The sequence below is a fragment of the Sceloporus occidentalis genome, unplaced genomic scaffold (genome assembly GCF_023333645.1).
Source record: "Sceloporus occidentalis isolate IW3139 unplaced genomic scaffold, rSceOcc1.0.p SCAF_1, whole genome shotgun sequence".
In the NCBI taxonomy this organism is placed as follows: Eukaryota; Metazoa; Chordata; class Lepidosauria; order Squamata; family Phrynosomatidae; genus Sceloporus; species Sceloporus occidentalis.
The window spans coordinates 34,415,762-34,432,754 of NW_028316981.1; the positions used below are offsets into that span (position 1 = coordinate 34,415,762).

At 41.8% G+C, this 16,993-nt stretch overlaps 1 protein-coding gene across 1 annotated transcript in view; it reads left to right on the forward strand.

Moving 5' to 3' along the window:
* Window positions 1–2,297: 2,297 nt before the first annotated feature.
* Window positions 2,298–16,993, forward strand: part of LOC149321302 (monocarboxylate transporter 2-like) — a 37,046-nt gene continuing 22,350 nt past the window's right edge. Inside the window, exon 1 of the mRNA XM_089519244.1 lies at window positions 2,298–2,514. Coding sequence (XP_089375370.1) covers window positions 2,298–2,514 — 217 coding nt within the window. The remainder of the gene's footprint in view (window positions 2,515–16,993) is intronic.

Genomic DNA, 16,993 nt, shown 5'->3' on the forward strand with positions numbered 1-16,993 from the left:
GAGCTTCCACCTAAATATTAGGAAGAACTTCCTGGCAGCAAAAACTGTGTGACAGTGGAACACGCTTCCTCAGAGTGTGATGGAGTCTCCTTCTTTGGGAGTTTTTCAACAGGCTGAATCAGGAACGTAGCCAGGATTTTAGGAAGGGGGGGGGGTCCAGACTAAGTGCCACCATTATAATGGGGCTTGGGTGTGGCGGCGCAGCAGCACACACCATTCATTTTTCTAATGGAAGGGGGGGGGGTCCGGACCCCAAGATACCCCCCCTTGGCTATGTCCCTGGCTGAATGGCCATCTGTTGGGGGTGTTTTGATTGTGAGTTCCTGCATTGCAAGGGGTTGGATTGAATGGCTTTTGAAGTCTCTTCCAACTCTATGATTCTGTGATTCTATTCTTCTTGATGATGTTGGTGACAATAATAGAAACAACAAATGTTACCACTATACTGTTGAAAACAGTATTAAGAGCTGCCTTGGGTCCCTTCGGGGAGAAAGGCGGGATAGAAATTAATTAAACATTTATTTATTTGTTTGTTTGTTGTTGTTAATTGTCATCAGGTTGGCCTTGATTCGTGGTAACCCTATGAATGAGACCTCAACAATCTATAGCCCTGCTTAGGTCCTGCAAACTCAGGGCCATGGCTTCCTTGAACAAATCTATCCACCTGTAATGAAGGCTTCTTTTTTCCCTACTGCTTCCCAGTTTACCAAACATTATCAATATAACAATATTAATATTATCAATATTATCATATTTTCTACAAGTCTCATGATATGTCCGAAGTACAATATCTTCAGCAATAGTTACATTTATCTCTGCCTTTCATCTAATAAGCCCAGAGTGGCTTTTCACCTCATTTTATCGTCATATCAACTCTGTGGGTTAGGTCAGGATTGAAGAAAGTGACTGACTCAGGTTCACTCAGGCTGCATCTGCACTGCAGAAATAACCCAGTTTGGCACCACTTTAACTGCCATGACTCAATGCTATGGAATTCTAAGATTTGTAATTTTGTGAGATATTTAGCCTTCTCTGTTAGAGAGTTCTGGTGCCACAACAAACTATAAATACCAGAAATTCCATGGTACTGAGCCATGGCAGTTAAAGTGTGATGTTTCTTTGCTTCCTACCCTGTATTAAATTCCCTCCCAGGGAGTAAGACAAAAGCAGAGGAACCCAATGCCAACATGGGAAGGTTCTCTATGGTCCCAGTCCACTCCTGATGAGCTGGATGGGACCTCTTGAGACAACTTTAATCTCCCAAACAACTTGGTGCCACCACCCAATAATTTAACCTGTCACACTCCAGCAATGAATTCGGACATTGCTGGGCCTTCTCCTGGTAACCTGCAACCAGAATAGACACTGGCCAAGCTAAAGCTGTGAAAAAGAATGAATAAAGAGGCAGAGTATGAAGGAAAAGGTTTATTATGAAGTAATGAACATTAAAGAGCAAAACATGGAGGACAACTGGTCCTCCAGGCACAGCTTAAAGGATCAATTCCAAAATGATAATCATGTCAGCTAAACATACCCCAAACCTCCCTCCCTGACTAATACGTTTATTGCGCGGCACTTACAAGAAAGGGAATGGAATGGAACGACACGGAACAAGGGGAGAACAGGTGTTACCACATGGGAGAACACTACTGATGTCACCGGGAGTCCCCAAGCCATTCCCCATCCTGAAATGGATGGGGAATGGCTTGGGCACACCCAGTAGCATCGGTGGCATTCTCCCATGTGGTAACACCCATTCAGTCCTTGTTCCGTGTCATTCCATTCCATTCCCATTCCTGCAAGTGCCATGAGATAAACTTATAAGAGACAGGACGATATGCTGAGGCTTTGCTCTCCGTCAGGCCTTCTTCTGCTCTCAGGCCTCTCTGGCCTCTCTCTCAGCAGCCATATAGAAGGTATTCCCCCAAAGCCCATCTGTTGCCCAACAGATGGACAGTTGCCCTCACATCTGCAGTGGCATCATAAAGTCACAATACCCCCCTCTCTCCCACAGTTAACGCTTTGTTAGCTCGGGAGAAGGCCCTGATCAATGGATGGACTCCCAGGTATCACACCAAGCATGGCTTCCTAAAACCCTAATTCTTGTGCAGGATTACAATAAAACAAGCTGTTTGTCAGACATCCAGATTTCAGACCCATTTTAGAACTAGCACTTTGAATTGTGTCCAGGAATACGATACAGTGAATAGGAATGTGTTACAAGCTGATTGTGAGTGTGTACTTTGTTTTCCAGGGTTTCCAGAGAAGTACTCACAGGGGCTTAACTTAGCACTGACATGCCACCTCCAGCAGAAAGAGGCCTGGCCCATACCCCTCCAGATGGAGGATGGGGATGGGCGGTACTGATTGGAGCATTCGTATCTATTGGATTTTCTTATGCTTTCCCTAAAAGCATAGCAATCTTCTTCAAAGAAATCCAGGATTTCTTTGACACATCGTACAGTGACATTGCATGGGTGTCTTCAATTATGTTGGCTGCTACCTATGGTGGAGGTGAGTAAAACAGAGTTATCTGCTTGGCTTTGACTCAGGAATGGAAGAGACACACTTCCAAACTAACCATTGGAATTAGCAGATTTTATTTCAGAGAAAAATGCACTTAGGATATTGGCGAGGATACATTAATCTGCTTGTGATACTCTTTGTGTTAGGATTTTTTGTTTTTGGAGAAGTATAAGACAAATACACAACCAAATGTATAAATTAATAAAAGCTGCCCTTTGGCAAGCAAGTACAATTAAAATTAAGTTAAGATCTGTATTTTATCAACTAAAGGCAATCCATTTTTGAATTATGCATCAAGTCAGGCAACAGTAAGGGAAAAACTGAACAATATAGCAATAAAAGATTATAGGGACAGAAGATTAGTTTCATATAGTAAATGCAGAGAAGTATGGCTTCCACGATACACCTAGAGCACTCAGTGATATATATGGATATAGAATCAGATCAAGTATTCTTTCATCAACAATAATATGAGGGTCTTTGAATATTGGGTTCAGCATCATTTTCAAAATGGTCATTTAATTTTTGTATTAATTTTGCAATTGTGTGAAAATTATAGAGAGTTCCTCAAAAAAGAAATATTATTATTGAACTAAATGACTACCTAGTGGGCTGGTCTCTTGGTACAGTATAGTACAGGTTGAGTATCCCTTATCGGTAATTCTGAAATCCTATAAAATCTAAACTTGTCCACAGGGATGAATGAAATAGTGACACCTTTGCTAGTATGTCATTGGTAGACTAAAGCTCATTGCAGCTTGCCAAAATTTTGTTCTCTTCAGTGTAGTACCATATTCATTTTATTTTTTTAATGTTCCTTTCCTTTGTTTTTTTTAAAAAACCCTTCCACTGTAATGGTTACTATTTTAATTTCAATTAAGGGATGCTATTAGTATCCATCAGTTTGAATGAAATTGCAAGATACCTACTGATACACATACTTATTATTAGAATTTACATTTGAGCACAGGATGCCTAAAAACCACTTTTGTTACATCCAAGTGTATTGATTGATTTAAGTGACCTTGAGAAAGCAACAATGCACTTGTTCATACAAAGATTGTGGAGTTAATGTTTGATTAAAAGGTTGTTCTAACCATTTGTAGTAGCTTTCACAGAGAGCAGAAATCCAGGATAATATAGTTATATATGCAGAGGGTTATGGCATGTGTAAAACATATAAAGCGGAGACAGATTATTTGTATTCCCTCTCAACCCATGACACAATGACCCTCAGCCAGGGACAGAAATCTGTACTGGAAAATGAGCTTTCCCATGCAGATTACACCAGTGGAGCAAGAGTTCAACAGCCAGCTGGTTAAAGGGCAGCACTCTTTATGTATACTTTTCTCTTGGCACTTGAGACATTTGATGATTGAGCAGACATCAGAAAATGATGCCCACACCCTGGCCCTTCTCACCAGTCTGCCCTTGTTTGAGGCAGGGGTGGTCATAGCTGGGAGGGAAAGTCTAGGAATGGAGTGACAGATGTGCAGCCTACAACTGTGCTTGCAGGTTTTTGGATCTAGATGATTGTGTAGGGTAATTTAGCAGAGTTCAAAGCTCCCTTGATTTTGTTTCATGGAATCAAACCTTATGATATTGTTCTGTCGACAAAATGGCTGTAGTTCTCTCCATTCTAGGCTAGCATTAAATTTGGTATGAAGGACATAGTGCCTCCCTCCTAAAAGAGTTTGAAAAAAAGTTCTGTGGTTGGCAGAATTTAGTGCAACACTTAGTCAAGTGGTCTGTGTCAAATGTTCTTTGGACATGTGGGGATTTATCTAATTGACTTTTCTCTGTTGAGTCCTTGTTATGCTGATATAGAAGAGCCCTCCGATAACTTTCAGTATAGATGTTGATAGCAGATGATGCTTTTATGGTTTCCCAAAGATAGCAATAGTAAATACCTTTCTATACCACTTATCAGTGCACTTAAGCACTCCCTAAGCAGTTTACAATGTGTAAATTAATTACCATCAACAAGCTGGGTACTCATTTTCGTGACCTTGGAAGGATGCAAGCCTGAGTCAACCCTGGAGTCCCTGGTACTGAACTCACAACCTTGTGGTTTATGAGTGAGTGGCTGCAGTTCAGGCATTTGACCACCAGGGCTCCTATATTATGAATAGCTTTGTCATTAATAAACTAGGGAAAACTAGGGAAAACCTTTTTCAAAAGTATGAAAGACTGAATGCACTATGTTTCTAAAATGTTCTGCAAGTTATGCTATGTTAAGTTTCAGCTGTCATTTATGTATTGCTTGGGATATTGTGTCTATACCTGATAGTCCTTCTCATAGTGCATTGTCAAACTGTAACACAGGATATATTTGCAACCACCAACTTGGATGCTTTCAAGGGGAATAGAAGCATTCATGGAAGATGAGGCCATCATGGATGGTCATTATTTCCAGTATATAAGGCATTCATTCATTCATTCATTCATTCATTGTCTCTCAGCTTGCCAGGGCCCCTGACTAAGGCCTGTTACAGACTGCCAAAATAAAGCTGCTTCAGGTCTCTTTGGAGGTATGCTGTTTAAATGATGCATGCATCCTAAGAATCCGGAAGCTGCACCAAAGCTGCACTCCAATGCTTAGGAATGGAGTGTGGTTTTGGCGCAACCTCCGGACTCTTAGGACCCATGCATCATTTAAATAGCATACCTCCAAAGAGACCCGAAGCAGCTTTATTTTGGCAGTCTGTGGCCTGTTACAGATAGGCCAAAATAAAGCTGCTTCGAGTCACTTTGGAGGTATGGTATTTCAATGATGCATGAGTCCTAAGAGTCCAAAAGCCACACCAAAGCAGCACTCCAGTCCTTAGGACTGGAGCGTGGCTTTGGTACGGCTTTTGGACTCTTAGGATGCATGCATCATTGAAATACCATACCTCTAAAGTGACTCGAAGCAGCTTTATTTTGGCCTGTCTGTAACAGGCCTGTAACAGGCCTAAATGTTCTTGTTGTATGCCTTCAAGTCATTTCCAATTTATGGCGACTCTAAGGTGGTCGTATCACAGGATTTTCATGGCAAGATTTGTTCAGAGAGAGTTTGCCTTTGCCTTCCTCAGAGGCTATGACTTGCCCAATGCCACTCAGTGGGTTTCCATGGCTGAGTGGGGCTTTGTGCCCTGAACTCCCAATGTCTTAGGGGCTGAACATACAGTCCCTAAGGGGTGGCCTACAGCTGCCTCTTTCTTCACTGGATTGGGGCCATGGCAACTACACACCATGGCCCCTATCTGGCCTTTCCAAGGTGCAAAAAGGAGCCACAAAAAGTATGGTTGGGCGTACAGTATGATGACAGTGTCAGGACAGCATCAGGGTGTGCATTGTATGGACACCATACCCACACTCTGTCCTCAAGCCAGCATTTATCGCTGGTCTGTTGAGGCTATCTTGTTCAGCACTCAAAGCATTGCACCACACTCGGTCCTCTGAGCAGATGTATACTAGATAAAGGAGCTTTAATCAGTTTTTAAATATTTTTTAGCAGATGTATTTTATCTTTTAGATAAAAAGATTTAAGAACAGATTAAAACATCTTCTTCAAAAGTAGGTTTTTAAAAATATCACATACCGTTAAAATAATCAGAGCAGTGTGGTTTTGAGAGTCACAGGATACATAACATATTCGAATCTTATCTTTCTACCAGAAACTAAGGGGTGATGGAGTCAGCCAGAGTTCCCTTGAGAGAGAGTTCCATAGTCAGAATATCATGAAAGAAAAAGTCCTGCTAACAACCTAGTCTCTTGTGGTGGTGAGACACATGACAGGGCCTAAAACTTTAGGCAGGTTTAAATGGGAAGTGGTAATCTTTCAGCTATGCTGGGCCCAAGTTGTTTAAGGGTTTATAGACCAAAATCAATACCTTGAATTAAGCTCAGAAGCAAACTGGAAGTTTGTGCAGTTGGTAAAAGATCACTGTTGTGTGTTCTCTAAACCAGACACTTAGAAATAGACCAGCTGTTACATTTTACTGAGTTTAATTGGGAGGTACAGTGATCAGATCCACTTTCCTTAGGGACATCCATGGTAACATGAGGCTATGCCCTTATGCTCATGGGGTTTTTTACAGAGGGCCCTCCCCATATGTGAGGATCTGTCCCGGATCCGTCCGCGTAAGGGGAAATCAGCGTATGCTGGAGCCCCATAGGAAGTACTGGGACTCATGTCATGGGTGCGCGCCCCATTAATTCTTCTGGGATGCGAGATGGGCTCTTTCAGCGCGGCTTTCAGCGTATGTTGAAAGCTGTGTATGACGCACCCACGTAAAATGCGGTCGCAGTGTACAGTCAACCCTCCACATTCACAAATTTCAGATTTGCAGTTTTGACTACTTGTGACTTTGTAGCTGCTGCTTAACAAGGTCAACCTCGTTACCCTCTCCTCCTCATCCTTCCTCCCAGCCAGCCAGAACTAACACCATACGTTACCCTGCTTTGCCAAACTTTGTATCCTCCTCATTTCCAAAGACCTTCTCTTTGAATCCAGTGTTTGAGGATCCAGTTTTTCTCCACTCTTCCTCCTTCTCTCCTGGCCATATAAAAGCAACATCTTATCTTCCCTTTGTGGTGATGGCTGCAAACATGGGATTCAGAGTGGAAAGACTTTGGAAATGAGGAGAATGCAAAGTTTGTCAAAGTGGGGAGACACGATGTTGCTTATGTCAGGCCAGGAAGGAGGGGGAAGATGCAGAGGAGGAGAGAAGGTGAGTTTTTTGTAGTCATGATTGTTAACATCAGTTTGAAAGTGGAAACACTTTGGAAATGTAGGGGAGGATATGGGTGGTGCTCTTAGTGGGAGATGACACTAAGTTATTCCTGGGGGGGGGGGGGGACACATATTTGCAGTTTTTCCACTTTCATAAGGGTCCTTGGCCCCATGAATGTGGAGGGATGAGTATAGAGTCATCTGTTTTGACCATGGCATTTGGCCATGGTGCGAACAGTTCTAGACAAGAGTAGGCATTTGGTCTGACTGAACATTGCTCTTACATCCTTAAGTTAAATAGACTTCAAAGAAGAAAGGGAAGGTGAAATTGATGCTGAGTAAGGGCAGGGTGTGCAAGGAAAAAGATAATTGTATGGATGGATGCTCTGCAAAGCACCTGTGCCCTTAGACTAATTCAATATAGCAATGTGGGTTTCTGCCCCCTCCCCCCTTTTTATGTATGCACAAACACACTTAAAAACTAGAATTGGAGAGGCTTTCTGGTTGATGTAGCAACTAAGCAGGAAGAAGGCTTATCATCTCAGAAATACATATATCAGATCTCTCCCTTATCATCTTCCAGTGAATAGACCTCTTGCTTAGAATAACATCCTTCCACCTACAGTTGAGGCCACAGGTTTTTCACTGGGTGTTTTTTACTGGTTTAATAAATTGCATGGCTTCTATAATCCACTCCATAATCGCTTTTTCTGATTTTCCTCAAAGGACGGATTCAATTGTAAATCCTGGGTTTCCATATTGGTAGAATGGAATCATACCAGTTAATGTGGAATCATAATGCTATAAGTGTGTAGTGTGAAAGTTCCCCTTGATTTAATTGCACTACATTATGTAAATAAAATATTCACAAAGGATATTGTGGAGATGGCTTAGTCCTCTGGCTTTAATTCAGGGTTGCACTTCAAGGTTTAATGTACTACTTTAGGTATAATAACTAAATATTGGCTATAAAAACAAAGGGTCCAAGGGCAATTATTGTCAATTGAACTTTGGCTCAAGTGCTTTGTTCTGAGTAAACAGTGAATTACTATTTGCTGTCCTTAGTTCCTTGAAATAGTGATGAAATATTGGACAGTTCCTGTATTTTTTCTGGCTTTTTACCATGTGCTTTTTCTCTTATGATGTGACATACCCTAATTCCAAATATGACAACAGAAGGGGGTGCCTGGATATTAGTAGGATACTGGTAGGTATAGTTCAGTGGAATAAGTCCATCGTTGGGGAGCACGCAGCAACCACATACTCCTGAACCCTAGTGTATGGTGCCAGCGCCATCATGGTGGCCTCCCATCCACACAGGGGGCACCATGATGACGCAAGTGCCGCACAGCGTCCAGATGTCACAGACAAGAAGTGGCATCATGGCAGTGCTCTTTCCTGTTTGCAGTGCTTTAAAAAAGAAGCTGCTCTAGGCAGCTTCTTTTTGGCAGCGCGTTGGTGCTGCAGCATGCGGCTACTGCAGCACCAACTCGGGACAAAGACGGGCGGCACGGAACCATCTGTCGAGCCCCTATGTGTCTTTTACTGCTGTGTGGGGGAAGTTGTCCAATAAAATAGCTTTCATTTGGAGACATCTCAAATGTACACTCATCCCTCCATATTTGTGGCTTTGATATTAGCGGATTTGATTATTCACGGATTTGATTAATATGTTCTCTCTATAAATATCTAGGTCCTCCAGTGCAACTCTATGGTCAACTTTAACTAAAAGTTGTACTGAAAGACCTAGAGATCCCTAGAGAGAATACTCTACTAGGCATTTTAGCTCCTCCAATGCAGTTCTATAGTCAGTGTCTGTCAGACGTTGACCACAGAGTTGCACTGGAGGACCTAGAGATTCCTAGAGAGGTGTCCTCTCAGGTAAAAACATGGTGTTTTTGTTATTCATGTTTTTTCCATATTCATAGGGGTCCTGTGCCCCTAACCCTAGCGAATATGGAGGGACAAGTGTACTTCCCTTCATTTCCTCTTGATTGTAGAGGAATGCTTTCTTCACTCTGCTTTAGGACCCTGTTATTTACATGACAGCATATCTGCTCTGCCTGTGTTTTATGAATGAGGCAGGATAAATGCATTTGCCTGAAATTCTTTCCATCTTAGGTAGCATTTGAAGTGAGTTATGAGTTATGTTACAGTTGCACTAAGCCTTTCTGGAAAATCAGGGAGTAAGAATTGGATTTAGTATGCCTGCTTCTGGAAAAGCCAGGTTTGGGGAGACTCTCCAGAATGGTGCTGGTGCAGTGAAGGAGACTGCATTGAGGATGGGTGATTTGGAATCAAATCTATATGTGAACAGAAGGATGTAGTGATTTGGTTTTTTGGCCAGTTCACTGACTGGGGACACTTTGTATCTAAGACATTCAGTAATCTAATTAAATTAGATGAACAATGTCCAGTCTGTATCTTCATACATTTTTGTATATTAAATACTTGAAAGTACTTCAGAAATGTGACTTCAGCATAAATCTTATTTAACTTTAACCACATGGGTAATTCCAGTGAAATCATGGGATTATTTGTCACAAGTTAAATATTAAATATATTCCTACAGTGCAATTAAGCCAATGCACCACTGTTCCCATTTCTAGGGAGGTTTTCAAAGCTTCTCTCTTCTCCTCCTTTAAATTCTGCATTTTGGCCTTAATTGGTGCTTCCAGATGGAGGACTCCTAGTGTTACTAGTTTAAAGACATGGTGGACTTGTTCATCATCTTCATCTTCATCATTTTGATTTATACCCCTGCCTTGTACCCCTGTATGTATGAAGTTACATGAGGGAAACAGAGAAGGGATACAGATAGAAGCCATCACTGTTCTCCATCTTCCCCAAATAAAAAAAAAATGGTTGGTAGGGAGAAAACTCTTTTCTGGAAACACACATTATTATGAAGAATAATTTGGAAACGTGGCATAGTTGGCTAAAGCTGTGGGATGCTGGAACAGATTTGAGTATGTACTGTAGTTTCTTCAGCAGGTAGAACTTTTGAAGCTAGTATAATATTCAGTTTGTCTTCATGCCTGTCAACCCAGTTCTTATCTCAGTTCCAGTCTTTATCAAATACATATAGAGAAGAGATAGAAAGATGATTTTTTAGGCAAAATTATATAACAGTTTCTTTTTCAGCCTTAATTAAACACCTGAAAAAATTCAGGCCAGATTTCTTGTATATAGACCGGCAGCTCATGCTCATTTAGATATAATTTCGGTTTGATTGGGGAGCCAGGTTTTCTCTTGTTTGGTGTGTGCAATAAAATATGTCATAGAACCTGAATTAATATGTAGTGTACATAATAACATATGTCATATAACCTGATGTATTGCTTCATTAAAAGCACATTTTGGAAAGAGCAAAAGAGGAGCACATAGACCTCAAACAGTGAAAGTTTTTTTTTTAAAGAACCCTTAGCTTGATACTGAAATACAGTCTTGCAGAAGTTGAGAATGCTTGTACAGTCCTCCCTCCATTTTTTATTTGATTATCCACAGGGGGCAAATGGAAGGAGTTAAAATGGGGCGCGTGCCTGCACATTCCCACAGGAATGTGCCTCCATTCAGGCAAATAGGGCTTAAATATGTGTGGTTTTTTTCATTTTCACCTGGGGTTCCGGAATGGATCCTTCACGAAAAAGGAGGGGCGACTATACATATGCATGTATGTTCACACATACACACTAGTCCAAGCAAGGTAGGTATTTGTGCACTGCTAACACAGATGTATGTGCTGTCCTCCTCATTTTGTTTGATGTATGGTGCATTTGATGAGAATAATCATATGCATATGTTACACAGAGAGCCAGTATGGTGTAATGGTTGAGTGTTGGACTATGATTTTGGGTGACCAGGATTGGGATCACTACTCAGCCATGGGAACCCACTGGATGACCTTGTGCAACTCATTCTCTCAGCCTCCAATGAGGGCAAAGGAAAAGTCACTCTGAACAAATCTTTCCAAGAAAATCCCAGATAGATTCACCTTAGGGTTGCCATAAATCAAAAATTACTTGAAAGCATACAGTAATATGTTACTGTTATTAATTGCATGCAATAACTGCAACTAAAAAGCCACAGTCTTAAAAATAAAATTTGTTCATAAAGCATAGCCATTACAATCTTAAAATAGCTAGCTGTTTTAAAAGATGTACCTAAATGTTATTTGATAAATTGATTCATACAAAAGGCTAAATCCAACATGACAGCGGTGCTTGTTATAAAATCTCCTTCTTTTCCCCTCCTAAAGTCATAAGAGCCACATCCAGACAACATCAGGATGATTTCCCCATCCTGCACTCTGGGGCAGGTTTTGGTGTTCTCAGGCGCCTGTTGGTGGCAAAGGGAGATTGTTTCCCCACTTGTGCTTGACCACACTGTTGCAGTAGCAAACTTCCAACACTGAATAAAGTCCAACTACAGTTGGTCCTCCATTTTCATGGGTGATCCATGCCGGACCCCTCCCCTCAGACAGAGGCTTGTGCATGTTCAAGCCTCATAGGCTCAAAAGGGGTGTGTGCCAGGCATGCACATGACTGGAGACAGCAGAGGTTGCCCCTCTCCAGGTAATCAAGGGTGCGGATCTGAGATCCGCGAATTAGGAGGGGGCGACTGTGTAATTACTTATAGAGTAAATATAGAAGCCATATGAAGATGAACCCCAAATTCTAAAAAGTGAAGTGGAATCTACAATAAAGGCAATGGGAAAAATAGCTGATGATATCCCAATTGAACTGCTACAATGCACACAGACAGATGCAACTTAGTGCTAACTAAAATATGCCAACAAATATGGAAAACAAAGAGGTGGCGAACAGACTGGAATTGCTCAATACAAATATCAACCCACAAAAAAGGAGATACAAAAGACTGCGGCAACTATAGGACAATAGCACTAATCTCACATGAAAGCAAAATAATGCTCAAAATTCTGCTGCATAGACTCCAACCATACATGGAGAGAGAGGAATCCCAAAGATGCAAGCAGGATTCAGAAAAGGAAGAGGCAGTAGGACCACATTGCAAACATACAATGGCTAATGGAGCGCACCAAACAATTTTTTAAAAAAACCAACATATGTTTCACAGATTACAGCAAATCATTTGATTGTATAGATCACGGAAAGCTATGGAATACACTCAAAAACATGGGGGTGCCACTACATCTGATAGTCCTGATGAGGAATCTGTACCAAGGACAAGAGGCCACTGTCAGAACAGAATTTGGAGAAACAGAGTGGTTTCCAATAGGCAAAGGGGCAAGGCTGCATCCAGTCTCCCTACTTGTAATTTTATACGCTGAAAACACAAAAAAAGCAGAATTATAATCAGAAAAAGGAGGAGTGAAGATAGGAGAAATGAACATGAACAACCTAAGATATGGAGATGACACCATATTAGCAAAAGATATTAAGGAATTATAACAGTTACTAAGGAAGGTCAAAGATGAAAGAGCAAAGGCAGGCCTGATGCTGAACATAAAGAAAACAAAAATAATGAGCACAGAAGAAATACACAAATTCAATCTAGACAACGAGGACATTGAAATAGTTAAAGAATTCCTATATCTAGGATCAAACATTGAACAAAATGGAGACAGCAGTCAAGAAATAAGAAGAAGATTAGGAATGGGAAGGGCAGCTATGAAATAACTGGAAAAGATACTGAAGAGCAAAGGCATACAACTAAGCACTAAAGTCAGAATTGTCCCGGCCATTGTATTCCCAGTTACCACATATGGATGTGAGAGCTGAATAGTGAAGGAAGCAGACAGAAAGAAAATCAACTCATTTGAAATGTGGTGCTGGAGAAGAATATTTAGGCTACCATGGACAGCCAAGAAGACAAATAAATGGGTTCTTGAACAGAGCAGACCAGAGCACTCCTTGGAAGCAAAAATGATCGAGTTGAAACTATTGTACTAGGAAAGGTTGAGGGTAGAAGAAAGAGAGAAAGACCACAGACCAGATGGATAGACTTGATCAGGGGGGTTATGGGCAAGAGCTTGCAGGATCTGGGCAAGGCAGTGGAGGATAGGGATTCTTGGAGATGTCTCATCCACATGTGTTGGAGTTGACTCGAGGGCAGCTAACAAAAACAATATAAGTTCCAAACTAAGTGGTTGGAATTATGGAAAGTCATATTACTAAGTTTTTTGCAGTAACTTTTGAAAAGACATTTTGATCTGGCTCCTCCTATATGACATTATTTTGATGTTCTGTATGACTGATCCTATGACTGTTTATTACTATTGTAATTAATACTTTGAAACTGTATGGCTGCACTAAAAATATTATAATTCTGGAGCCCCTTTTGCAATAATTTTTAAACCAAGCAAACTTGGCTTTGGAGCTTGAAGTCTTTCAACTCAACATCTGTTCAAATAGTGGGCTGTAGGTCATTGTATCTAGGAGGCTGAAAGATGACAATTGACCTTGAACATTTTCTTCCAAAACTTTATAGCTATGTTTTATTATTCAGCTACTACTATAAATTACAGTGGCAGGTACAGAAAGCCCATTCTAACTGGGGCATAAATAAAGCATTAAAAATAATGCAGCTCGTTCTTCAGCCGATTGAAAGAAAGGCTGAAGGATTTCTTTTAGCATTTACAGATTCCTTCCAAGTGACATTAAAGGTGAAACAATTAATCCTTGCAAATGAAAGAGTGAATATGCATTTTATTTAGTGAATAACTGGATGGAAATTTCCTCAAGGTGTTGACAATTCAGAAATACAGCTCTGTTGTTATATGAACACTGATGTGTAACTAAGCTAATTTCATTAACATGCAGTGGGATTTCTTTTTGTATTTCAGATCTTTTTTTTTTTTTTTTTTAAATGCAAGCCCCTAAAACATTCAGTACATAATTCACTCAAAGTTAAGCACAATTCACTGAATGTTCCATTGATTTCAATGGGAGAATTTTCCCCTTGGGCAAACAAGGGATTCAAAAGTACTTAACTTCACTTGAATGATACATTTAATTTAATTTTTTTTTTAGTTTATAAATTTGTTGTTGTCAGGTATGCTCAAATTGACTTTGACTCATGGCAGCCCTATGAATGAGACATCGCCAAGACCTCAACTGCTTTGCTGAGGTCCTGCAGACCCAGGGCTGTGGCTTCCTTCATTGAGCCTATCCATCCATTATTCATTCTTCCTCCCTTTTTTCTGCCCTCCACTTTTCCTAGCATGATTGTCTTTTCTACTGAGTCATGCCTTCTCCTGATGAGTCCAAAGTATGACAGCCTCAATTTTAGTCATCTTGGCTTCCAGCTTGATCTGTTCTAGGACCCATCTGTTCATCTTTTTGGTTATTAGCAGTACACTGAGCACTCATCTCCAGCACCACATCCCAAATGAATTGATTTACTTTATACAAGCTTTCTTCATTTTCCGTACATGGTGATGGGAAATACAATGGCTTGGATGACCCTAACTTTTAAATCTATTTTGTATTCAGTTTTATATCTGTGCACTTTAAGATCTTGTCTCATTTTTTCATACTTATCCTTCCTAATTCTAGCCTTTTTCTCATTTCTTGACTTGTGTTACTTTGTGTCAATACTGAACAGTATTGATTTTGTGTCAAAGTATTGATATAGTTTGTGACAAAGTATAGACTTCGTGTCAATACTGGACTGTCTTCACTGTTGTGGGCAAATTGAGGCTTTGCAACAAGAGCCTTTAGAATTTGAAAGCTAAACATTTAATAAATAATAATAATAATAATAATAAAATTTTTATTTGTATACCGCCCTTCCATCAGATCAGGGCGGTTCACAGCAGTTAAAACACAATAACCATACACTTTAAAATCATACATCATAACAACATTACAAAAACATAAAAACAAAAGGCCCCAGGTTAGCCAATCCCGCTGTCAGTGCGGCGGGGGGAGGCCTATAGGACCTCATTCGGGGAATGCAGTCTTGAACAGGAAGGTCTTAAGATCCCGTCTGAATTGGGCCAGGGAGGTAGCTGAGCGGAGCTCTGTGGGCAGCGTGTTCCAAAGGGCCGGGGCGGCGATGGAAAAAGTCCTCCTGGTGGTAGAGACAAGCCTCGCCCCGGGAACCCTAAGTAGTTGCTGCCCAGATGTTCTGAGGGTGCGGGACGGAATATATGGGGAGAGGCGGTCCTTCAGGTATCCTGGGCCCAAGCCATTTAGGGCCTGATAGGTCAACACCAACACCTTATATTGCGCCCGGAAGCGAATGGGCAGCCAATGGAGATCTTTTAATACCGGTGTTATATGGCTGGCCCTGGACGTACCAGTGACCAGCCTGGCTGCCATGTTCTGCACCATTTGAAGCTTCCGGGTTTGGTATAAGGGTTGCCCCATGTAGAGTACATTGCAGAAATCCAGTCTCGAGGTTACCAGGGCGTGTACTACAGTTTCAAGGTCCCTCTGGGCCAGGTATGGGCGCAGCTGGCGAATGAGCCGAAGCTGATGACAGGTGCTCTTGACCATCGCATTCACCTGAGCAGTCAGGTGAAGGGATAAGTCAAGGAGCACCCCCAGACTGCGCACGGAGTCCTTCACAGGGAGCGTGACCCCGTTCAGGACAGGTGGAACCACCGCCATTCCTGGACCAGGGGAACCTATCACGAGTATCTCCGTTTTCTCTGGATTCAGCTTGAGTCGGTTTTCCCTCATCCAGCCCATTACTGACTCCAGACAGGCCACGAGAGGAGAGATGCCATCCTCAGTCACTGCATCAGTCGGAGACATAGAGAAGATTATTTGGGTGTCATCAGCGTACTGATAACCCCGCGCCCCATGTCTCCGGATGATCTCTCCCAGCGGTTTCATGTAAATGTTAAATAGCATGGGAGACAGAATGGCTCCTTGAGGGACCCCAGTTTTAAGGGCCCTCTCGTCGGAGCACACGTCTCCCAGCTGCACCATCTGGGACCTCCCGGAGAGGTAGGACCGGAACCACTGGAGCGCAGTGCCCCCGATTCCCACCTCTGCCAGGCGCCCCAGAAGGATACCATGGTCTATGGTATCGAAAGCCGCTGAGATGTCCAAGAGCACCAACAGGGACACGCTTCCCCTGTCGATGCCCAGACGGAGGTCATCGACCAAGGCGACCATGGCCGTCTCAACCCCATAACCTGCCCGAAAGCCAGTTTGAAATGGGTCCAGATAATCCGTTTCATCCAAGACCCCCTGAAGCTGGATTGCAACCGCCCTCTCGATCACCTTCCCTAGAAATGGCAGCAGTGAAACAGGCCGATAATTGTTATACTCCAGGGGGTATAACACCATAAGCACCATAAGTTCTGATAATATCATTTCACCATTAAACAAGTCTGCTTAATAATATTATCAGGACCAAATCTCAAGTGGTATCACCAAGTTTTTTCACTGCTGTTTAACACAACACAACATTGCAAGGATGGTTATGTGACTATTGCAGATATTGCAAGAAATGTCACAACTGAGATATCACGGATAGAGGGTTTTTAATTGCAGCACTGTGAGACAGCTTGTCAGAGTGATTTGAGCATTGGGCTATGAATATGGAGACCAGGGTTAAATTCCCTGCTTGACCATGAAACCCACTGGGTGACTTTGGGTCATATGCTCTAAGCCTCAGGGTAAGGCAATGGCCAACTTCCTCTGAACAAAACTTGCCAAGAAAACCCCATGATAGGGCCACCTTAGGCTCACCATATGTCGGAAAAAACTTGAAGGCACACATCACCACCAGACTATGAGCATTACAATCCTA